We start from the raw sequence: 23993 nt of genomic DNA on the forward strand, positions 1-23993 counted from the left end.
AACAAACTGAACTACCACGCAAAATAGAGACGGATTCATAGATAGAGAGCAGCTCTAATGGAGAAGGGGTGTTGGGGAAAATGGTGGAGGGGTTGAGCAAAAAGGAAAAGAAGAGAGAGAGAACTCATGGACATGGACAACAGTGTGGTGGGTGTGGGAGGAGGGGGGAGGTAGAAGAGGGTATAGAGGGGATAAATGGTGATGGAAAAAATAAAATAAAGGAGTTCTTAGCATGAACTACAAAAAGTCCTCCAAATCTGTCATTTATCTTTTGACTTATTTGGTGTTTTTATCATGTAAAAGGTTTTAACATTTTTAAATGTAATTAAACTTATCCATTTTTTCAAAGATTGCGCATAGTTTGTATCATAGAAACTATGCCCGTGCTCATGTTTACTGTTAGCACTTGTGTGGCTTCCTTTTGTGCACCTAGATCTCTGGCCCACTGGAGCTTTCCTAGTACCTGGTATGAGGCGTGTGGATTCAGTTTTATCGTTTACCAAATAACTACCTGGTTGTCACCACACCCCTATAAAAAGTCTACCTTTTCTCCAGTGACTTGAGGTATCACCTTTATTATGCACTACATTTTCATATATATTTCCATCTGTTTCTATACTTTACATCCCATTGATTTACTTATGTGCCAATAGCTTATAATTTTAATTATAAAGGCTTTATTATGATTTAGTATTTGATAAGGCTAGTCCCCTGTACCCCATTTCACGCATGTAAACATTGCTTTTCTTTTTCATGGTCTAAACAACTTGTCTAGATGAAAAAAATTATTTTTAATTGAATCACATTAGGGAAAATCAACATCTTTGGGACAATGAGTCATTCTATTTAAGAAGAGAAGCCTTTTGATTTATTCAAGTGAGTTTTTCATGCCTTTCAAAAGTTCTTATAGTTATTTAATACAGGTTTTTCATGTTTCTTATTACATTTATGTTTTAAAGTACATTTCTTTTGTTTTTGTAAATAGGATCTTCATTTCTTCATTGCTGGGTGGTCTGATGCAGGGAGAAAGCTACTTCTCAATGGTGCAGAGTCTCAGCTCTGTCTGTAGTTCTACACCCTTTTTCTGGAACCCCCACCCCTGTTATCTCTTCTAATTGACTGTATATATGAAGGCTCTTAATTTTTTTATCCTGCTATCTTATTGAATTATTTTATTGTATGTATTAGTTTTACCATTGATTCTTTTGGTGGTTTTTTTTAGGTATAATTTTATCTGTAAACAGAGATAGTTTTACTTCTTGTCCAAATCTTAAACTTGTAATTATTTTCTCACATCTGATTGTGTTGGACAACTCTACCAATAAAATATTAGACAATATAGCTAATGTAACTTTCTAAAATATTTTAATTTTATTTTTATGACAGAATCAATTAAGACTTGACTATAAGACTTGAATACTATTTTAATTACCAGCAATTAAATGAAATGCAAGTTCAATTAAATGTAATTCAATTAAATAAAAAATATTAGACAAAATCTGTGGGATGCTGCTAATGCAATGCTTAGAGCCAAGTTTATAAGTTTAAATACATGTGTTAGAAGAGAACCAAGGTTAAGTGGTCTAAGCTTCTGCCTTAAGGAGCTAGACAAAGAGGAAATTAAACTTAAAGTAGAAGAAAACAATAAAGAATGGAACTCTTTCAATTAGAAAATGGGAAAATAATACATGAAATCAACAAAAGCAAAAGTTGGCTCTTTGAGAATCATAAAATGGATAAACCTCCTAGCTAGACTGATCACACAGAGAGAAAATATAAATGAACAATATCAGGAATGAAAGAGGAACATCACTGCACATCCTGGAAGGGAGGGCTTGACCCAGACAGCCTCTGCCGTCCTCCCCCGCTCTCGCTCAGCGTCCTCCCCTGGCCCGTCCTCCCCCGCTCTCGCTCAGCGTCCTCCCCTGGCCAGTCCTTCCCCGCTCTCGCTCAGCATCCTGCCCTGGCTCCCGGGACCTCTACTCCCATTCATCTGCGCTCACCAGGAAGAGATTCTCCACCAGCCCAGGGACAGGAGCCTCCAGTATGAGGGTGACTTGGAGGCCTCTGAAGGAAGACGTTTACTCAGCTGCTAAACTAGGACCAAGTGATGGTGAGGAGGTTTGGGGTGGGGGTTCCAGAAAAAGGGTGTAGAACTACAGACAGAGCTGAGACCCTGCACCATCGAGAAGTAGCTTTCTCCCTGCATCAGACCACCCAGCAAGCAGGATCCACAACAGCCCTGGATGCCAGCCTGCTCTCTAGCTCTGTGTTCCCACCCACCCCATTCCTGCAGCCTGGGCTCCTCCCGGCCCCTAGAAGACACGTTCACCTGCTAATGGACCATGTTCTCTGGAGCAGCTGGAAACATCAGGACCTCAGGCTGACATAAGCTATGGTGGCAAGCCCCTGGTCATATTGTTCCTCCATGAAAGGGGATCTCTGGCCCTGGAGCCCCCAAATGCCTCTCATTCCTGAATTCCCTAGAGTCAACCTGACCCTACAGCGAGCCTTCGCTGGGATTTCCAATCAGAAGCTGCTTATCTAGACCCAGGCCAGGCTTACATTTCCAGGGTCAAGGCTCCAGAAGCCAGGCACAGTCTGGGAATGAGACGAGGAGCCTCGGGCTAGTGGCCCTGTCCTTCTCCACTCTTTACGGATGGGTGGTGCTCCCACGGAGTGGAGCCCCGACCTGGCACACTGGGGTAAACGGCAAGTCTGCGGGGAGCGAGAAGAGGAAAGCTGAGAGGCTCCAAACACCCAGGCCTGTGCAGCCCTTCAGGGTCTGAGGAGCTCAGCGTCTCCCACTCAGGAATATTGGGAACAGTAGCTAGCACCTGGATGCCCTCAGCTACCAGCTCACCCTGCCAGTCCCTCCTGCCCTGGCTCCAGCCCTGCTCTGGCTCACTCCAAGTCCAGCTCTTGACAAATACACCTGCTCCCTGAGCAATGACTGAGGCAATCACCCGAGGATGGACCGTCGATCTGCTCAGCTCAGCAAGGCAGGGACCTGCGAGGAGATCAGGTCTCTGCCCTCGGGCTGGTTCTCATGCCAAGGGCTTTTCCCCAACCTCCTGGAGGTCAGCCAGCACCACCAGGAACCTCTGGCACAGTTGATAAAAGAAAGAGAAAGCACATGCGTGTGCACACGGGGACATGAAAGGTGGAACATCTCCTCCCAGGCCAGGAAGAGGGAAGGAGATGAGGCAGATCCATGGGGCAAAGGCAAGGAGACTTGTGAATTGTCCCAGAAGACCAGGTCCTACCCTGGCCTAGGGGAGAGTTGGACCTGAGTACCCGTCACTCTAGTCAGCATCACAGCCGCCCCTGACTGCCGTCGTGTGGCCCAGTTCTGAGCCAGCCTGCTCTGAATGCACCTGGCAGGTGCAGGGAGCACTGAGGACCAATCATTTAGGACCAGCCAAGAGGCCTTTCTTCTTGGCAGCTCAGAGCAATCAGCACCCCATGTAAGAGAGTAACCACCATGTATTGAGGATTTGCAGCGTGCCAGCCACTGTGCTCAGCTTGTCACACACCTGGTCTCATCTCGCCCTCACGGCACTCTGTGAGCGGCCCCTGCGAGCCTCAGGGTGGCGGGCAGCTCTCAGACCAAGAGGCTTCTCTCCTTCAAATGTGTCAGATTCAGCTGGTCCAGAGGAAGAGTGGGTGCCAGTTCAGATTGATGGTGCATTTGGGGACTAAAAAGTACAGTGGGGATAAAAACAACACCCTCAGATATTGTTAATAGAATAAACTTTTATGCAATAATAATACCTAAAATTTCTTTATTATTTTTAGGATGTACAATAGTTAATTCCAACTTAGAAATATTTCTTTAAAAAAACAAATTTAGTAAACTTACCGTGTAATTATTTTTTTAAAGGTTGGGGAGTGATCTTAGCCTGTCCTCTTTTATCTTGAAATTGGAAATTCTCCTTTAGAATACTTTACTTACCAGATTAATATGGGAAAGACATCCATGTATAAATTCATAGCCCACGATTGAAAACAAGAAAGGGAGCTCTTTAAGGATCAAAAACTCTGAGGCAACACTAAATAAGGAGACAGATTGGAGCCTCAGCAGTACCCCGGGCTGCCACTGCCAGGTGCCATCCATGCCACTGCTGTACTGTCACCCAGGGGCGGGACCATTGCTTTTCACAGTCACTGCAACTGAGGCACTTCTGCCTCCTCCCCAAGTCCCACACCGCCGCCTAATGGCCACTATTGCCATTGCATGGCCAATGACCTGACCAGGAGCCATCACAGCCCAGCACCTTTAGAGATGAGACTACAACCACGAATTACCAAAGATATAAAGAATGTAAAGTCCATGAAAGAGGGGCAACAAGTAAAGAACCTACCCAAAGTAAACATTTCACAGAACAATCAGAAAAATTCCCTAAAATGCTATATATTAACACCATTTGAGTTACAAGCAACTTTGGAAGATCCTAATAGAGAACTTTAAACTGAACAATGTGATAGTCAACAGTGAAACAAAAACTCACAAGAGCTGGGCAGAGGGGCAGACTGGACACAGACAAAAATGTATTCGTGAACATGGAAATGAAAAGATAGAATGTATAAAAGGAAAGTTTAGAGACATAGGGAATCAACTCAGATATGTATTTCTAAAGCCATTTAATAGGAATTCCAGAAAGAGAGCATAAAGAAGACTGTGTTCAGATAAAGTTGGTAGAGAATTTCTTAGAGCTTCAAAAAGACATAAATCCCAAAATTGAAAGAGCTCACTGATATTTTTTAAGGTCACACTTAAAAAAAAACAACATAGTGAAATGTTTGAAAATCCAAGACAAAGAGAAAGCCCTAAAAGTTAGATAAAGACAAATTACCTAGGAATAAGAATTCAACTGATATCAGATTACAACTGGCAATATCAAATCCAAGAAGGCATTCATATCTGTAAGTTTGAACCAAAAATTGCATACTCTTCATAAGTTAGGGCAAGAAAAGACAATTCCAAACATATAAGAACTCAGAAAGTTTACCAGCCATGGACCCTCTATTAAAAAACTATTTAGCCCTGACCGGTTTGGCTCAGTCGATAGAGCGTTGGCCTGCGGACTCAAGGGTCCCAGGTTCGATTCTGGTCAAGAGCATGTATCTTGGTTGCGGGCACATCCCCAGTAGGGAGAGTGCAGGAGGCAGCTGATCCGATGTTTCTCTCTCATCGATGTTTCTAACTCTCTCTCCCTCTCCCTTCCTCTCTGTAAAAAATCAATAAAATATATATATATATATTTTAAAAACTTTAATTTTGGAGTCCAACAAAAAGGAAAATAAACCCAAAGGGAAGGAGTTATAAGCAATGATGAACAAATAAACTAGTAATATATATTGTAAAGCTGAATTAAATATTTCTATTTTGAAGTTTGCAATACACGGGAAATAAAATTCAGGTAAGAGCCCCTAGGTAGTGAATAGAAAGTTTGTGTGGGTGGGAAGCAGGATCTCGGGCAGGAAACACAGGAAACATGTTAGCATGCTAAAGTTCTTGTCTTATTTGGGGAGAGAAGATGGAGACTGCCTGGCTTTTTTAAAAAAATGTAAGTTTAAGCCCTCACCGGTTTGGCTCAGTGGATAGAGTGTTGGCCTGTGGACTGAAGAGTTCCAGGCTTGATTTTGGTCAAGGGCACATGCCCAGGTTGTGGGCTCAATCCCCAGTGTGGGGCGTTCTCTCTGATCGTGGATGTTTCTCTCTCTCTCTCCCCCCGGCTCCCTTCCTCACCGAAATAAATACAAATATATTTTTTAAAATTGGAAGTTTAAGTATTAAAAGCTTAATGAGAGCCCTAAACTGGAGATAACCTACATTTCCATCAGCAGGTGAATGGATAAACAAACTGTGGTATATCCATAAATTCTTACTCAGCTGTAAAAAGGAACAAACCACTTGACACGTACAACAACATGGATGAATCTCAAAAGCATTATGTTGAATGAAAGAAGCCAGACAAAAAAAGAGTGCACATTATAGTGACAGAGAGCAGATCAGTGGTCACCAGGACCAGGAATGGGAGATTGACTGGGATGAAACACAAGAGAACTTTTGAAGGTGGTGGAAATATTCTATATCTTTTCTTTTTAATATATTTTTTATTGATTTCATAGAGGAAGGGAGAGGGAAAGAGAGATAGAAACATCAGTGATGAGAGAATCACTGATCGGCTGCCTCCTGCACGCCCCACACTGGGGATGGAGCCTGCAACCCGGGCATATGCCCTGACGGTAGACCCGTGAGCTGGTTCATAGATCGATGCTCAACCACTGAATCATGCCGGTTGGGCTTATATCTTGATTATAGTGATGGTTACATGTGGATATAAATTTGTACACTTCATTCCTTCCTACCTCCCATCCCTCCCGCCCTTCTTTCCAACCACCCCCCTTTCTTTTTTCTGCAGAAGACTCTTCTGAATGCCTGGAGATGTGTCTGAAGAAGCCACATCTAAGGAGCAGGAGCCAAACTGGCCAGGACGTCTTTGACCTCCCAACTTCTCACTCTCATTGGCTCCCACATTTAATCCTGGAGATGTTTCCTCATTCTGTAGCGGAGATTACCCCTGCACCTGCTGACCAAGTTCTTGGCTATAGAACTGGACCAGCCTCCCCCGTCCTGCCCTCCCAGCTTGTCTCATTGTCTTTTGAAACCTAACAGGAGCCAACATGGCTTTTCCTATGCGTCTGTGAGAGTGAAGGCACCAACCAGCTCTGCACAAGCCCACGTGCCTGCTTTCTTCACAAAACTTGCTGGCTCGGGAAGGCAAACTCCGGCTCCCACCACCCCGGGGTGGTGATCACATAGTGAAGCAGAGACCTTGTTGTACACAACTTTTCATATACGTCTGCATTTTTCTTGGGAGAAGGCTTTCATGGGCTTTTCAAAAAGCTCCAAACAGGTTAAGAACCACTGGAGTAGAATGTTCCACACCTTTTCGTGGTTGGTAGGTAGTGATCCATCTCTTTAGACTGTAGGATCCCATTCATTTATTTGTCAAATATTTACTGAGCACCTACTATGTGCCAGCTACTGCTCTAAGCACTGGGGATACAGCAGCAAACAAAACAGACACAAATTTCTGCCCTTGGGGAGGGTTTACTTTTTGGGGGTCAGAGACAGCCTGAGACTGTGTGAAGCATTAAATGAAACAGACTAAAGATTCTGAGTTTTGAGCCCTAGAAAGGTCTAAGAACTCTGTGAACTTTATGAGTTCAAGTCCTAAGACATCTATGAAGTTCTACGTTATAAACTCTCTGGAGGTTCTAATAACGAGTTATTGGTGATGGTGGGCACAGCAGTGGTGATAACAGTTGCCATAACAGGAGCTCAGGGGCCAGCCTGGGGCTGCCCCAAAGGGAACCTCTTACTGCTGAGCTGAGAGGCAGGGGCGGTGTGGGCCTATGATGAGCAGCAATGGTGAGGAGGCAGGTCTCTCACCAAGCTGTCCCCACCCCATGCCAGCAAAAAGCACTGGGCCTTCGAGGCCCGACTCCCTTAGTCCTCCAGCTCACGTCCAGCTGGAGGCTGGGGGTGCCAGGCCAGGCCAGGCCAGGCCAGGCCAGGGACAGAGGTTGGGACCCAGCTGCCTTTTTCCCAAAAGAAGCCAGAACGAGGGTCTTCTTCCCAGAGTCAGCACGTGTGTGGCTTCCTCGCATACTAGTAGGTGTCCTGATTGAAAGAGGAATGGTGACTTTGGTCCTGGAGAGCATGCGTGTGAAGAGGAGGTGCAGCCGAAGAGCGCACTCCAGGTGGAGGGGGCAGTAGGAGCAAGTGTTCACATGGCAATGCCAGCTGGGTCACGGTAGGGCCCCAGGCGGCCCAAGGGCAGGGCTGAGGAGAACGAGGCTGCGAGGCCGCAGGCCAGGGACCTGGAGAGCTCCCAGACCAAGCCTGGTCAGAGTGATCTCCTCTCCACAGACCTAAAATCTGCCCGTGCTGGAGAGGCTCCAGATATTTCGAGTGTCCCGGGTAGGTCAGGAGAAATGAGAAACAGGGGGAGAGAGATTGCCCAGATCATCGGCCGAGTCTGTGAAAGAGGCAGGAACCAACGCGCCCGAGTTCCCAGCCAGGCTCCCTCTACCACTGCACAGCCCCGGCCAACAGACAGCTGCTCTGCGGCCTGCCCTCCCTAGGAACACGCACACACATGCAGGGGCACATTCACTCTGCCCCCTGACACATGGATACGCCTCTAGACACACCCTGATGGGAATGGTGAGACTATTTGCATGGGTGGGAGCTGTACACATGACGAGGGAATGTGGCCCAAGTCTAAAAAGTGCAGTGTGAGTGATGAGCAGGGAGACAGTGTGCACACCCACCCGCTGGAGCCTGGCCAGGACTGGCCATCACCCCACGGCCTTCAGGAGGCTGAGCAGAGAAGGGCCGTGAGCAGTGAGGAGGGGTGGGGGTTAGCAAAAGGAAGGTTAGCAAAAAGGATGATGGAGCCCAGCAGCATAGCTCAGTGGTTGAGTGTCGACCTATAAACCAGGTCACGGTTTGATAGTCAGGGCACATGCCCAGGTTACAGGCTTGATCGCCAGTGTGGGGCGTGCAAAAGGCAGCCAATCAATGATTCTCTCTCATCATTGATGTTTCCATTCTCTCCCCCTCTCCCTTCCTCTCTGAAATCAATAAAAATATATTTGGAAGAAAAAAAAAAAGGATGATAAAGTTAGTGACCCAGACTGGCAACCCATGTGGTCCCCCTTTATTCTTGAAAGCACTCACACTGCACCCGGGAGCTGGGGACAGGGCAGGGGCTGGGGAGGAGATGGGGTCAGGGATTGGGCCATGTGTGTATTGGATGGAGGCCTCTTTGCTTTTAGCCTCAGTTTAAGGAGAGTAACCTGCACCTCAGCACTCACAGCTCCCATTCTGGGAGGGTCGGAGGCCCTTCTGCATGTGGGGTGGGCCCTGGGACTAGACCCGTGGTCGGCAAACTGTGGCTCGCGAGCCACATGTGGCTCTTTGGCCCCTTGAGTGTGGCTCTTCCACAAAATACCATGGCCTGGGCGAGTCTATTTTGAAGAAGTGGCGTTAGAAGAAGTTTAAGTTTAAAAAATTTGGCTCTCAAAAGAAATTTCAATCGTTGTACTGTTGATATTTGGCTCTGTTGACTAATGAGTGTGCCGACCACTGGTCTAGACTATTGCCTCGATCCCCTCTAAAATGAGCACTGCTCACTTCTGCCTCACATCCCCAAGAGCCCCCGAGAGACCTACTGCCCCATCTTCTCCAAGAAACACATATGAGAAGGGCTCTGCCAAGTACACGCTGAAATCCTGTAGGAGCTTGTGGAGCCTGGTGGACCTTAAGGCAGGGAAGATGGGAAGATGGGAAGCAGAAGCCCCACAGAGCCCACTCCTCCCTCTCCCAAGCCCTGGTCTGGAGCCCCACAGTCCCTCCTGCACCTCAGTCCTTCGCTCCAGCCTAGGTCAGCCTCCAGCCCGGGTCAGCCTCCAGCCCGGGTCAGCCTCCAACCCGGGCCCCAGCCTGCCGCCGGTCCAGAGCCAGCTGGAGGGCCTGTTTGATGGTCTCCACGTTGTTCAGAACGTTGTATCGACTCAGGGCTACCAGCCGATCAAACTGCTCGGGCTCATAGGTGAAGTTCATCATGCCATAGGGGGTGTCTGGCCCATTGATGTCAAAGTCCCCAAAGGCCTTCTCTTCAGCTGTTTGTCGCGCCACACCTGTGGGTTGGAAGAGGCAGAGAGACCAGGCTGGGCACTCTGTGACTAGGAGCTGCCAGCCCAGGAGCCCCCCCTTGCCCAGGACATCTGGCTGTTTTTTTGTGGGCTCTTCCTGGGCTCACATCTCTGCTCTCTTGCCCATCAGGAGGAGCTGAGCAGGTGCCAATGCTGAGGCCCAGGAAGCAATGGCCGGCTCGGGCCCTCCAGGGTACCCTGCTACCTTGTCAAGGGGATCCACTCTCAGAACAGCACCCCATCACCACCCCAGGGCTCTGTGGGCCAGACCCAGGCCCAGGGCTTCCCCTCACCTGGGGCCCGGTGTGTGCGGAAGGTTCGGTTGACAAGGGGGAAGTGCAGCACGATGGGTGAGCGGGGGTCCTCGGCCCTGGCAAACAGGTAGCACTCGCGGGGGTTCTCCAGATCCTCAGAGAGCACCTCGATTCTGGGGAAGGGGATGCCTCGGTCCAGGCAGTACTTCTCTGTCACCTGTAAGACCTGGGCAGGAGGCAGACTTCTGACCTGCCTGCCCTCACCTGGACTCACAGATCCAGTTTTCAAGGCCAGCTCTGCCTGCTACTAGCTGAGTGACTTCAAGCAGGTGACATAACCCTTCTGAGCCAGTTTCTTCATTTATAAAATAAAAATGAGAACAACTCTCTCGTGGGGTTGTTGTGCAGATTAACAATAATCACCAGCATTCCCGCTGTCATTCCTCCCTGGAACTGCCCACGGCTTCCTTCTCTGACCCTCCCCGCTCCCTCTTAGGGGCTGATTTCAATTTCACGGGTTGAGACCGAATGATTACGGAAGGTCGTGTTGGATCCAAGAGGAGGAGGAGGGAGAGGAGGCCAAAGAGGGAAGAGCTGGCCCAGCAGGGTAACCAGGACCTGCATGCAGATGGTGAAAGCTGTCCACCACACCGGGTTTGAGAGACCCCTGAGGGGAACCTGATGGCTCTGTTGTTACCATAGTAACAAAGGGACAGCCGACCCAGACCAGGCCCTGATGGGAGGCCAGTGCACTCACAGTGGCGCCGCCTGCAGGTCAGAACCCAGACCCTCTGCCAAGGGCCATCCCCAAACCCCAGTCAGGCGGCCCTAACAGAGGATCCCCACCCCTTACCTCAAAAGGGGCGTCCAGGGAGTAGTCAAAAGACACAATGAGGTCCACCGCTCTCTGCGACAGCAGGATCAGCGGGAATGGAGAGTTGATGGCAAGGCCCCCATCCACCAGGCACAGGGAGTCCTGCATGGGAGTGAGCTGGTTGGGGAAGGCGTCCGGGTGTGTGTCTGGACAGGGACAAATGCATGCTTTTCTTAGCAACCCTCTTCTCTTCCCGTCGGGAATACCCCTCTGTGGAGACCTCTGCTTCTGCCCTTCTCTCTGATAGCCACTCTGGCGTGTCCTACCCCAGTCCCATTCCCCCATCAGCCTCTGGATAGCAGGAGCCCACACCCCAACCCTGGGCCAAGGACAGCGCTGGCCCCAGTGAGCCAGAGGCACAGGCAGCAGGAGGCCCCACCCAGAGCAGCACCCACCTTTCCAGGCCACAAACTCCCTGCTAGCCACATAGTCCTTGTGCAGACAGAGGCCACTGGTGAAGTTGAAGTTCTCCGCGGAGGTAAAGCGGGAAGTGAATATGTCCAGCACGGCCTGGGAGAAGGGGCCCTGGGGGGTGAAGAGCCTCGTTCGCAGCCTCGTGGGGTCTCGAAGCTTCTGGTGGTCGTCTAGGGAGGGTGGGATGGTGACGTGCAGTGGAAGTGGTGCCAGCCTCTGTCCAGTGGCTTTCATGGTGCAGGGGTACCCCTCCTATCACCCCTCCTCCTCTCCCCCACTTCCCAGGCCTCTGACCACTGTTCCTAGAACCCCCTCTAAATGCCTTTTTCCCATGTTTTGAAAGTTGCCTATGACATTGCATTTATTAAGTAATAATTTATTTTCCACCCTTTTGAAAATAAAGTTGTATATACAATTTCCAGTCAGAATTTCATCCATTAAATACCTACTGAGCTGTTGCTACATGCCAGGCACTGGGTTAAGCACAAGGGATGCAAAGGTGACTGGGGCCTGGCCCTCGGGGCTCACACCTTCTTAGGGGAGAGTCATATAAAGAGAGAACGAATCCTAACAACGTCCTGAGGTAGGGACAATTATGGGGCGTGCATGTAGTCTTGCAGGGGCCTTGGTGGTCGCAAGCTCACCAGCCTGGAGGGATGACATGGGACAGAGAAACTCCCTGACAAAAGGATGGCTCATCTGACTCTTAAGAGTTGAGCAAAAGTCATTCAGGGGAGAAAGGTGGAAAAGATATTTCTCGAAGCAGGGAGCTCGTAGGCCATTTAGGAGCCCTGAGGTGTGTGGGCAGAGCATCAGCCAGATGCCCAGTGGTCCGGGGCTGAGTTGACCTATTGGGAGCTCAAGCAGAGAATGCAGAGGTGTAGCCTGATTACAAAGCACCCACGGCTCCTACTGGGTCCCCTGACTTGGGCCCTAGCCCCACCCACACGGTCTCTGCAGAGAAGTCGGCCCCGCAGGACTTCTCTGAACCCAGTGGGATAGCCAGTCCCTCACCATCCTCTCCCTCATTCTCTATGCCTCTGCCAGGACCCTATTGCTGGAAAGAAGAATGGGGGGGGGGGGGTAGGTGTGAACCCTCACCTGTGACGTTCACACTGCCTCGGTGCCAGTCCAGGAAGCCGAGGCTGAAGCCCCCCGTCTGGAAGATCTCATCCAGGTTGGCTGCAAAGGCGCTGCCCCACATACCTAAAGACACAGGCAGGCCCAGGCCCTCACAGCTCCTGCACCCACATCGGGGCTGGGCCGGGACCTGCCCTGACCCCAGCCCTCCAGCTTAGACTCACCCTGTAGGTAGCAGATCCGGGGCTCTGGCCAGAGCTTCAGCAGTCGCCCCATGAAGAACTCTGAGCCGTAGAGCTTGGTGGGAACATAAGCCCCATATTTGGGGAAGCCGACCTCGTGGGGGGTAAACTCGCACCACTCTGGGGACCCAGAGTAAAGGAAATGTCACCAGGGCTTCCCACCAGGACCCCAGTGTTCCCTCTGGCCATTGTGACTGAGCAAGAATCTTTGCCTTGCCAAGAGTGGGAGGCAGCAACCCCACTGTGCTCCAAGGCTCCGTCTGTACCCTGACAGCCTGGCCTTTGACACACTCCGGCCAACCATCGCCGCCACACCCAGGCACCTGCAAAGTCGTCCCCGCTGACATTGGTGCGGACGTTGACACTGGCGTAGATGGGATAAGGGTTCTGGCTGCGGCTGACTGCCTCCTGCTGGTCAGACAGCTTGGCGGGGTTTTCCTGGGCAGGAAAGAAGGGAAGCTGATTGGCTTTTCCCATCCCAATGGCCTGCAGGTAGTTCTTCATGGGGTGACTGCTGAAACTCTGGCCAGAGCCCCGGATCTGCTACCTACAGGGCGAGCCCACAAAACTGGTTGCCAAGGCCAGTGGTCTAAGGGGCAGGCTTTAGGCTGCAGCAGAGGCAAGGCTTCTGTGGGTTTTGTGCAGTTCCAGGGGCACTGGGAACACCCCCTCCCCTTCTTTCCCATTCAGGAAAGCAGATCAAAACCAGAGAGAGTCAGAGCGCCATTTTTAAAGGAATCACTGAAAATCTAGTCTCCTTTCTTTAAAAAGTAAATCACTAGAAAACATGAATCCTTTGGAAATTGGAAACCACGTGTGATACACATCCATCACTAAGAACCACACACTAGTGGGCCACGCCCCCTGGCTGAGACCCTCACTCAGCTCTGAATCTCTCCTCTCCCAGGGCATTCTGGGCTTGCAGTCCCAGGAGAAACCACCAGGTGGCGAAAGTCATGGCATCTTGGCCAATGGGTGAGAGTGTTCTGCCTCAGCTGCAGGTTGGAATCACTTGGAACACTTTGAAAACTCTCTTGTGCGAGCGCTGGGCCCCAGACCAATCAGAATCAGTGTCTCTAGAAGCAGGGCTCAGGCATGCGGTGTTTTTGAAAAGCTGCACAAGTGATTCTGACCTGAGAACTGCAGACCAGCCTCTCCCCGCCCAGGGTTAGGAGCCAGGAAAGATGAAGGGGTGCAGCCCCCACAGGGAGCTCACTCTTTGTCCCCAGGGAGCTCAGACCTAAGGGGTAGCTTTGCAAATCTCAGATTTTCTTAGCCTAGCGGCTAAGGTGGAAGTAAGTGCTGCAGGGGCAGAGGTGGACAGGAGCTATGCTTACGTGTTACCTGCCCTTCTCTTACCTCCTGGTACAGGAAATATTCAATGAGGAGGCCCCAGAGGTCAATGAGGGAGATGCTATGGCTGCTGCTTTCCAGGTTCTTCAGTTCCTCAGCATAGTACTGTAGGCGCTCCGTGGATACCGCCCCCTTCTTACTGCTGCAGACCCGAGCCCGGGCCTGCTCAGTGGGGCCCTGCAAGGCCCCCTGGGACCAAGCTGGGTCCTTAAAGAGTGTGGAGATGCACCTGGGCACGGAGGGAATTCAGGGCCGTTAGGGGCAGGGGAGCACAGCAGGTGTCTATGAGTGACCCCTCCTCCTCCATCACTTGTACCCACTGCCCTGAATCACCCACTCTTGCCCCTCTTGACCCCCTTGGAGGCAGCCTTCCCCACCCCACTCCAGGGACTCCACCAGATCACCAGGCCACACCCCTGCCCCTTCAGAGCTCTCCTTCCCTCTGTACCCTGCCCCCACCTCACTTACCAGGTAGACCCAGAGACCCCACTCAAGTAGGTCACAGTGTCCAGGAGATTGAGCTCCTGCAACCCTGCCAGGCTGCCGTACAGGGAAGACATGGCACGGGTTCCGCCTCCAGAGCCCAGCACAGCCACCACAGGCACCTGGGTACAGAATGAGCAAGATAACAACATCGACTACCACTGCCATTTCTATATTGCTGCCTATAGTATCAGCCTTGATCCGCACATTATCACCTCACTTAGTCCTCACAGAAACCCAAGGAGATCCCCATTTCTCAGATGAGGGAACTGCACAGTTAGTAAGGGATGGGCCCGTTATCCGAAGCAGTTCGGCTCCAGAGATGGCTCTTAACCACGACACCATGAAAGGATGCACCTGTGAGGCATATTGGATTCACCCAAAACAGCTAAAGCGGGGTTTCTCAGTGTTGTCACCACTGATGGCTGTGGACCAGATCATTCTTGGTTGTGAGGAGCTGTCCTGTGTGCTGTAGGATGTTTAGCAGCATCACTGGCCTTTACCCAGTAGATGCCAGTATTATCCCTCTCCTCTCCCCCAGTTGTGACAATAAAACATGTCCCCTGTGTGAGGTGAGAGGGGTTGAAATTGCCCCCAGTTGAGACCCACTACACTAAAATGACAAAAAACATCAAGCAGCCTGGACCTGCCCCAACATCAGAGGTGTCTGTGGGATCAGACCGGAAGTTTTTTGGTTGCTCAGCTTTCCCATGAATGTTTTCCACCCAAGATTTTTGGTTCCTTTCCTTGTCCTCCTCTATTTTTCTCTAAAAAACAAACAAACAAAAAAACCCACCTCCCTGGCCACTTTCAACAAGGGCAGCGCCCCTGGATGAGACAGAGCTCCCTGTACGCAGGTCTGTGCCCTTGTGCCCTCCTTACCTTCTACCTACAGAATGGAGAGTAGTGCAGAGCAGGCATTTACCCAAACAAACAATCCCGGCTCGCTCAGCTTGTCAGCGCTGGGCATAGGCTTGACTTCTGAGCTCTCTTGCAGCCAGGAAAATGCCACCAACTTGTTCCTGGTTTACCACAGGTCTCCCTCAGCACCGCCTTTCCTCCTGTCTACTGTTTTGGACTGAATTGTGTTCCTGCCCTTCTCCCCCCAACACCCCCCCCCCTGCCCCCCAACTTCCAATTCAAACATTGAAGCCCAGTGTGGCTATTGAGGAGAGAATAACAGGGGGAAATTAATGGGGTCTCTTCTCAGCCTTACTGCTAAATTATTCACAGAACCTGAAGCTTGAGGAAAACTTTTAACTTGCCTGGAACTCTTCAGTCCTGCATTTGACGCTACACAGATTACCATCAGTACAGTACCCACAGTGCCTGGACTCCAGTCAAATGTAAGACCTCCTCAAAGACAACTTCTACAGGACCAGATCGCCTGGTGCCGGCGTGACCACCTGAACTCCATTATCATCCATCGTAATGGGCCAATCAAATAGCTAAGAGTGCAAAGCCCCTTTCTCTCTTGAGATTCAGTTACATCACAAAAATAAATGATTTTTCTTTGTTTCTTAGAACGTTTCTAGATTTATTCCTAATTATGTCTCCAGTTTCTAAGACCCTTGAATAAATCTCCATCTTTTATTTCTAGCCAGAGCCTTCTCTTTTTTATTACATGTGACACTGTCTTTGGAGAAAGGGCCGATAGGGAGGTGATACAGGTTATGTGAGGGCATAAGGGTGGGGCCCGAATCTAATAGGACCAGTGTCTTTGTAAGAGGAGAGATGGAGCTCTCCAGCCATGCCCATGCACAGAGGAAAGGCGTGTGAGGACACAGCAAGAAGGTGGCCATCTACGAGTCAGGAAGAAAGGCATCACCAGAAACCAACCCTGATGGCACCTTGATCTTGAACTTCCAGCCCCCAGGTGAGAAAATAAATGTTTGTGTTTAAGCCCCCAGTCTGTGGTGTTCTGCTATGGCTGCCAAGCTGACTGCTCACCTCCCTGGGCCAGGGCTGTTCGGCCCTCATTACATGTGGGGTCCTGACTTTTCCAATCAGCTGCGGTGAACAGGCCTCCCCCTTCCTCCTCTGCTCCCCATGCTTCCTCCAGGCGTCCTGTCAGGCCTTAGCTACACAGACCTCTCAAGGGAAGAGATTGGATTTGGTTCTCGTGACGCTAGGCCTCCTCCATTCCATACCTGGTCACTGGCGGGAGCCTGGCTCAATCCCAGCACCTGCTGCAGGGCCTTGGATACGATCGGCTTCCTCTTGTCCAGAAATTCTCGTTCCCCGTCACAGAGGTCAAAGCCAAGGCGCAGGTCAAGGTCCCCAGAGCTGTCACAGTGGGGTGGGGTGGGGTGGGATGGAGTGGGGTGGGGTGGGGTGGAGTGGGGTGGGGTGGGGTGGGTGCTGGATGACTGTTCAGTGGAGGAGAGCCTTGGCCAAGCCGAGTCTTCACAGGCGCAGACCCACACTCCATGGGACCCCTCAGAAAGACCCCACCAGAACCTGACACGCCCCCCTCCCCCCTCCCCTCTCTGCTAAGCGGAGCAGGCAGGAGAGCCCTCACTCTTCCTGCCCAGCCCCAGGGCCTTCCTCACCTCATTTCTGCCTTCACCCTCAGAGGCACCTCCTGGCCCTGAAAGAGACAACATCTGTCCCTGAGCACATGGGTGGGTTCTCCCACCTGCAGCCCCTGTTGCTCTGGTAACTCTGGCCCAGATGTCACCTCCTCTCAGGCCCCTGGCCCAGACTACTTTTGGTGATCACAAAGCAGGACACCCAGGTGCAGCCTTACCTTCCCCACAGCCACCGAGCGCTGTTTCTCCTGACCTAGGGCCAGAGAGGAGAGCAGGATGCCCCCCTCGCCCAGATTGCTGGTCTGAGCCTCCAGCTCAGCACTCGGGTCGCTCTGCAGAGAAGAAAACAGCATGGAGCCCCCAGAGTGAAGGACACGGGCGCTCTGCAGCCCTGGGGTGCTGCTCCAGCACCCTGACCATCTGCCTCTTCCTGGCTCTGGGCTCACTCACCTGCAGGACCGTGAGCTTCTCCCCCACCTCCACGTGCAACCTGGAGCGAAGCACTGGATTCACATGGAAGGTAAAGGTGTCTGGGGGGTGAGCCTCCACAGGAGGCTGCAGGGGCAAGAGCTGTGGTTTCTCGTAGGCCCCGGGCACTGCCAGATGAATCTGCCTAGAGCCTGGGAGCAGAGGGCCCGGGTGAGTGAGTGAGATCAGAGGGTGGTGTGTGTGTGTGTGTGTGTGTGATGATGATGATGGCACTGCCAGACGAATCTGCCTAGAGCCTGGGAGCAGAGGGCCCGGGTGAGTGAGTGAGATCAGAGGGTGGTGTGTGTGTGTGTGTGTGTGTGTGTGTGTGTGTGATGATGATGATGGCACTGCCAGACGAATCTGCCTAGAGCCTGGGAGCAGAGGGCCCGGGTGAGTGAGTGAGATCAGAGGGTGGTGTGTGTGTGTGTGTGTGTGTGTGTGTGTGTGTGTGTGTTGATGGCAGCACCACTAGTAGCAGCTGCCCTTTTCTTCCCCTTGGAAACACTCTCGGGCACTGTGACCCATAGCAGAGGCATCATGAAGGACACTCAGGGAACCTATGAAGTGCCCTGGTCAGAACTGGGCACCTGGGGAGGTGGGAAACAATGCCTGGGAAAGGGGAAGGCAGGGAGGGGAGGGCCCCCTGCCCAGAGCTAATGGGGCTGATGATTTTGAGATTATTATACTAAGTATGTAAACTATCATTCCACAAAAACTGTATTGTAATTATCATATATTAATCATTACATTAATTACCAGTTTCCAACTAGTAGTTCCCCTATCTCTTGCCCCCATTCAACCTCTGTGCTCAATGCCTTGGGGGAGATTTGTGGCCAGGCCGCAATTTTCTCAGTCCTTTGTTTCCAAAGTGTAAGATCTTGGGAGAACACAGAAGGCTAGCCGAGGAGGTAAAAGAAGGAAGTGGGTTCCTGGGCACAGAGAGAAAGGTGGCTGGGAGAGGCAGGGGGCGTGAGGCCGGGAGAGAGGCCTGCAGCCCAGGAGCAGCAGGGCCGCCTGTTCCTAGCAGCGTTCTCGGGGAGAGGCAAGACCCCAGAGAGAAATGGCTGAGCATGACACCCAGGCAGCCTTACAGAGGAGCCCCAGACCCCACACACCTCAGGAGCAGAGGTCCACGCGGAATGCCGCTCCCTGTGCACACTCCTGGGCAGTAAATGAGACTTGGAGACTTGGTCTGACCCAGGGGGGAGGAATTAGAGAAATAAGAAAAGTATATTCCTTCACACCGTGGTTATGGACTGGTATTGATAGCATGTGCTGTTCACAGTGAGAAACAGCTGATCTGGTGGAAAAAGCAGATGCCCTGAGCGTGTTGACCTGCATTTGGTCCTGGCTCCACCACTCACTGGCTGTGTGGCCTTAAGCAAGTTCCTTCTTTGAGCCTCAGTCTCATGAATTAAAAGAGGAAAATGATTATACCTACTTTACAGGGTTGTTATGAGGATTAAACAATAAAACACATATCAAATGCTTAGCACAATGTCTGACTCATAATGAGTGCTGGATGTTACTCAGGTGGGGACCCAACCTGGAGGCTGACTGGCGGCCTCTCAGCCTTGGAAGGGACCCTAGCTGTCACACAGCCTCTGTTCCTCCCCATCGGCCCCCCTCCTGAGAGACTGCCTCTGTGGCAGATGCGTGGGTGTGCCCAGCTCTTCACTCTGGAATTCTCACTCTTTACCAGGTGACTTCAGTTCCTCCCACTGAGAGGCTGACTAAATTCCCTGCCCTCCACCTTTAGGGTCAGCGTTGGGACTTGTTTTGACAACTTAATGTTAGTGGCCATGACGTGACCGAAGGCTTGAAAAGCACTTGCACAACGGGGCTTGTGTCTTTGCCCCAAGAACCTCTGTGCTCATGACCTTGGGGGAGAGGAAATTTGTGGCCCACTGGACACATGGTACAGAGCCAGGTCACTCCCGCCAAGCCCAGCTCAGATCAACACCAGCTGACCACTAGATGTGTGAGCTAAATACGTGCTTCCTGCTGTCTGCCACTGAGATTTGAAGGAGTTTTAATAGAGAGTAGTTGGACTGATACAACCGCTATGCTTGAATACTTCCAGGGACAAGCATTCACTACTTCCAGAAGCAATCCGTTTCATCTTTGGTCAGCTTTAAGCGGTGAAAATTAAAATCTTTCTGCCCAGACCCATCTTCTTGAAATCAGCAGCCCCTCAACCCCCCAAGAGAGAGAAGGTAAGACTCAAGGCCACTGGCCAGACTCACCATACTTTGGATGTGGAGCTGTCTCATCATTTCCAAGGGTGCCTTGGATTTTCAGACAGGGCTGAGCCTGAGGAAAGCAGAGGCCCATGGGAGACAGACAGACACATCACCCTACACAGGGCCTGGACCAAGAGGGGGAAGGGAACGGGGGGTATCTGGGGCTGTGTCCAGGTAGCAATCTTCCCAGCCAATGCCTTATAGGCAGGGATCTTCTATAGCAGCCCCACTCCTAGGACTCAGAGGAAATGGCCCCTGGCAGGAGAGGGGGAGGAGGTGAGGGCCCCTGATTGAGGCTCCTTCAGTTGCAGGAGACAGGGTTCCGAGTTGAGTGATGTGCTGTGCACAGGTAGGAAGGCTGTCCACTCAGCTGTGAGGCAGCTTCTTTCCCCTTGTTGCTGGAGATGCCTACGCAGCACACCTCCACTCTGAGGAGGGGTCGAGTGGTCTTCAGAGAGGCAAGCGGGTACGATGGGCTGGATCGTGGACTCCTCAATGGCTCCCAGCCCTGGACAGCCCCAAGCTGGTGTCTCCCCTACTTACCACCAGGACTCCATTGGTGATGACTTCAGATGCAGGCACCTGACTGCAAAGGATGGTGGGCTCATTGGATATCTGGGCCCCTCAAGGTGGCTGTTACTATAATAATGTGACCAAAGCAGTTGGGAAGCATGGCAGGGTTTGGGGGTAGGGTGTTGGCCAACACTCAAATTCGCCTTGAGACCAAGACACCCCTCTCAGGCCAGGCCAGCACAGGACCTGGTGACTGGCAGCTAGGAGCTGTCTGTGACTTCAGAGTAAATGGGAGGACATAGGCTCCACTTGGACTCACCTGTTCTCCAAAACAAACTCCACCTGCAGCTCTTGTGAATCCTGATGGAGGGAGCAAGGAAGCACCAGTTTTCAAAGAGCTCCGAAAGCCTCAGGGAGTGTCCCTACCCCCAGCCCAGGGACTAGAAGAGGAGCCGTGTGTGGCTTCTCTGGGACAGGAAGGATACTGGCATCTCCATGAGAAGCTTCATCCATTGACCACTGTGCGGATGCTGTTCTAGACGCTGAGGATTCAGCAATGATCAGATAAAGTGCTCTGCCCTCAAGGAGCTCACATGTAGACTCCACTCAGGGAAGAATTATTTGAGGGACCCCCTGGTAGGATCAGTGGTGCAGGATGGAGGGTCTGTCTTGGAGACCTGGTCTCTGCTGACCGACTGGGCGTCCTCTCCCTGAGCTCAGCTCACTGCCAGCACAGGTGGGACAGCTCACCTGTTGGTTGAGTCGGAAGGTGTGTTTGTGGGGTTGACCAGGCTTGAGGCTCTTCAGGTCAAACAGCAGCAGGGAGAGTTCACTGCTGCCCAGGACGTCCTTGTCACAGAGGGTGAGCTCCAGGACATTCTGGATTCAGGGCAGGCAGGACGTGGGAGCCTGAGGCAGGGCAGGCACCCTGAAGGAGCCCTCTCCCCCCGCCACCCCGGCCACTCGCTGGCTCTCACCTTCACAGCACCATGGATCTGGTAGTGGAAGGTCTCATTCCACTCAGGGTCACTGCAGTTGTCTATCACCTTTGTCTGGGCGCGGGTGGGGGATGCCGTGGGCAGCCACAGTTGCACGTAGCAGTCAGCTTTGGACACTGCGGGGACGGGGAAGGAGTCCTAGTTTTAAGTTCCTATTGCTGAAAAGGTTGCCTGGAGGAGGCTGGCGTGGGAGGAAGGAGCAGAGCCAGGAGAGGAGGCTGCCCAGGTGGCAGGGTGGGGTGGGAGATGGAGGGAGAGCCCTCATCCTTGACTCCGCTCCACAGTTACACCTCTCATTCAACTGAATGGAAATCCTGCCGTGGCCAGTTGGAAAGATCACACGGCAGCACAGACCACTGCACAATTAATTCCCAGAAAGGACTTGATTCAGGTGACAAACTCTCCTCCCAGTGTGAGCGTTGACCTGGAGAGTTCTGGCAAGAGCAGGTGTCACACTCTCCCAGGCTGTCACCGCTCTACTTGCGAGGCTCAGGGAGGAGTCAGGGTCTGCACAGTGCTCCCCTCCAGCTCCTACCTGCCAGCTCTGGGGCTGTGGCCTGAGCTCCCTCAACTCCCTCCACAGTCAGCACCAGCCCTCTGCCCACTCCAAACACACACACACTCACTTCAGGCCAGCCCCTGCTGAGCTCTGCAGAGGCCGCAGGGAAAGGAAGAGGAGAAAAGGTGGAATTGAAGGTCACTCACGCAGGTCTTTGCCCTGGATATTTCTGGCCCTCAGCACCTTCACCTGGAGGTCATAGTATGGGTGGGTTTCCCGCTGAAACAACAGAACTCGGGGACTCAGTTCCAAGGAGCCAGGTGTGGGGCTTGACCTCCCAGAAGTGCCGCTGTTTCCCTCTCATCACAGAGCAGCGGCTTGGCCCAGGATCACGGGGACCTGGAAGGCCAAGGCAGGGCAGGCACTGGAAGTGCAACATGTTGGTAACAAGCCTGGACCTTGGAATCAGTCAGGCTGGCTTCAAATGTAAGCTCCACCATGGACTAGCTGGATGGCCTTGGGCAAGTTGTTTAATTTCTGTACGCTTCAGGTCTCCCATCTATAAAATGGGGGTTATGATGATTATCTCATAGGCTTGTGGTGAGTTTTCAATAAGAAGTCATGTGAAGTGCTGGCCTAAGTGCTTAATACCTGTAGCCATTTTTGCTAATTACTAGTTATCATGCACCACACACCTGCACTCCCCTCAGACCACAGTGCCGCTGCTGTAGCTGGAGAGGTGCAGTGAGGTGCTTAAGGAGATTAAATATTAGGAGAAAATGTGATCAATCCCACCCACTAGCTCCTTGACAAAGGTTGAATGGCCTAGGCCCTAGGAGGCGGGGCAGGTGAAGGGAAACCAAAAATCACTTGGCTGGTGCAGGTTAGACGAGTTGCTAAGGAGACTGCAGCTTGGGCTCAGGAGAGAGAGCAACAGACTGCAACTCCTTGGAGTGATTCTATCTCCTCAAAACCCAACAGCCAGACTAGGGCCTTCCGGGCAAAACCCAGCCAAAGTGTCACGTGCCCTAGCCCTCCATTCCTAATTGAGGGGATTATTTGCAAGAGCCAAGGTCTTGGCCAACCTCTCTAATTTAAACTCCCCCAGGTTGTCTGGAGTAAATTGGTCCCACCCAGATCAAAACCCAAGTCACTGGGCTGGCCTGTCTTCACGGGGGACTGCACGCCTAGGACCCCTCCAGTCCACATTTCCCAGGGAAGAGCAGGTACTTTACCCGGCAGTGACTCCATTGAGGTCCCTTCTTCTCTCTTTTTCGCAGCAACACTACCCCCAGGAGAGGCAGCCCCTGGCTTGCCAGCCTCCTTGGCCAGAGCGCCCAGAGCATGGCCAGGCAGCCCACTTCTCAGCAAGAAGCCGTCTGCTTCCCAGAGCCACCTTCCTTGCTTCTGCATACAATCACTGTTAGCTCAGGTCGGACAGGTAGCACTGGGGTGGGGAGGGCCCTGGGGCTGGAGGCGGGGTTTGATAGGCTCCAGGAAGTGACCAATTTCATTAGGCAGGAGGCAATCTGGTTCCCAATCCAGACCCAGGTTACCACTGGGCTGCTTATGTAAAATAGATACCTGAGCCCCACCCCACCACTCCCCATGATTTGATTTGATGAGGGAACAGCTGCCAGGAGGTGCTGCGCCAGGAGGCCAGTCTCCTCTATCAGAAAAAGCCTAAAACCAATACCTTCAAGTTCCTGGTTCAGTGTTTCATTTGACTCCAAGGTATTTCTAATCTCTCCTGGCCTCCCTCATTTGTTCTCCAAAGAGAGGCAGCTCTGTGCAGGACCTGCACCACGCCTTAGAACCAAAGGTAAGGAGGGCCCACCCTTATCCTGAAGACACTGACAATCTTCATGACTCCCTGTGGCTTCTGCCCAGGCTCTCTTCCTGGGTCAGTGGAAATACCCAGCTGGTCCAGGTTAGAGGAAGGGTATCAGTAAGGGCAGGTAAAAAGCAGGCCTGCCAGTCCTTAAACTACTGGAGGTAAAGGCTTTAAGGTCCTGTGTTGACCAACATAAACCTTAGGCTACAGAGGTATGTGATATCCCCTTTTCTGTGGGCCTTGACCATCCAGGTGGCCAAGACAAGGCACAGCTCCAGGAGAAAGCATCTCTGGGCAGTGAGCTGTTGGAAGAGACATGTCTGTTCCCCAACCCAGACCCAGTCATCTCCATCCACTCCTCTCCCCAAAGCCTGAGGTGGAGGAGGTGGAGACTGAGAAAAACAAACATCTAAAAGAGGTGATTCAACTTTAAAACAAACCCTGTAGGCAAATTCAGACCAGAAACTCCCAG

At 51.7% G+C, this 23993-nt stretch overlaps 1 protein-coding gene across 2 annotated transcripts; it reads right to left on the reverse strand.

Annotated features, from left to right (window-relative positions):
* Nucleotides 1–3641: 3641 nt before the first annotated feature.
* Nucleotides 3642–23455, reverse strand: PLA2G4F (phospholipase A2 group IVF). 2 transcript variants are annotated; one of them, XM_079768476.1, is made up of 20 exons: nt 22923–23447; nt 21894–21966; nt 21168–21304; nt 20941–21069; nt 20510–20550; nt 20221–20263; nt 19681–19747; nt 17414–17583; nt 17182–17295; nt 16985–17022; nt 16583–16718; nt 14418–14554; nt 13956–14178; nt 12920–13034; nt 12579–12716; nt 12376–12480; nt 11256–11444; nt 10840–11006; nt 10026–10212; nt 3642–9717 (listed from the first exon to the last, which is right to left on the reverse strand). In XM_079768476.1, the coding sequence occupies exons 1-20, from the start codon at nt 23031–23033 to the stop codon at nt 9497–9499; spliced, it is 2541 nt and encodes an 846-aa protein (XP_079624602.1). In that variant the 5' UTR covers nt 23034–23447; the 3' UTR covers nt 3642–9496. The 2 variants fall into 2 exon arrangements, with proteins under 2 accessions (XP_079624602.1, XP_079624603.1); XM_079768477.1 differs by lacking the exon at nt 3642–9717 and having other exon boundaries at nt 10074–10212; nt 10840–10962; nt 22923–23455.
* Nucleotides 23456–23993: the final 538 nt, after the last annotated feature.

Source organism: Cnephaeus nilssonii (genome assembly GCF_951640355.1).
Source record: "Cnephaeus nilssonii genome assembly, chromosome: 4".
NCBI classification, from domain to species: Eukaryota; Metazoa; Chordata; class Mammalia; order Chiroptera; family Vespertilionidae; genus Cnephaeus; species Cnephaeus nilssonii.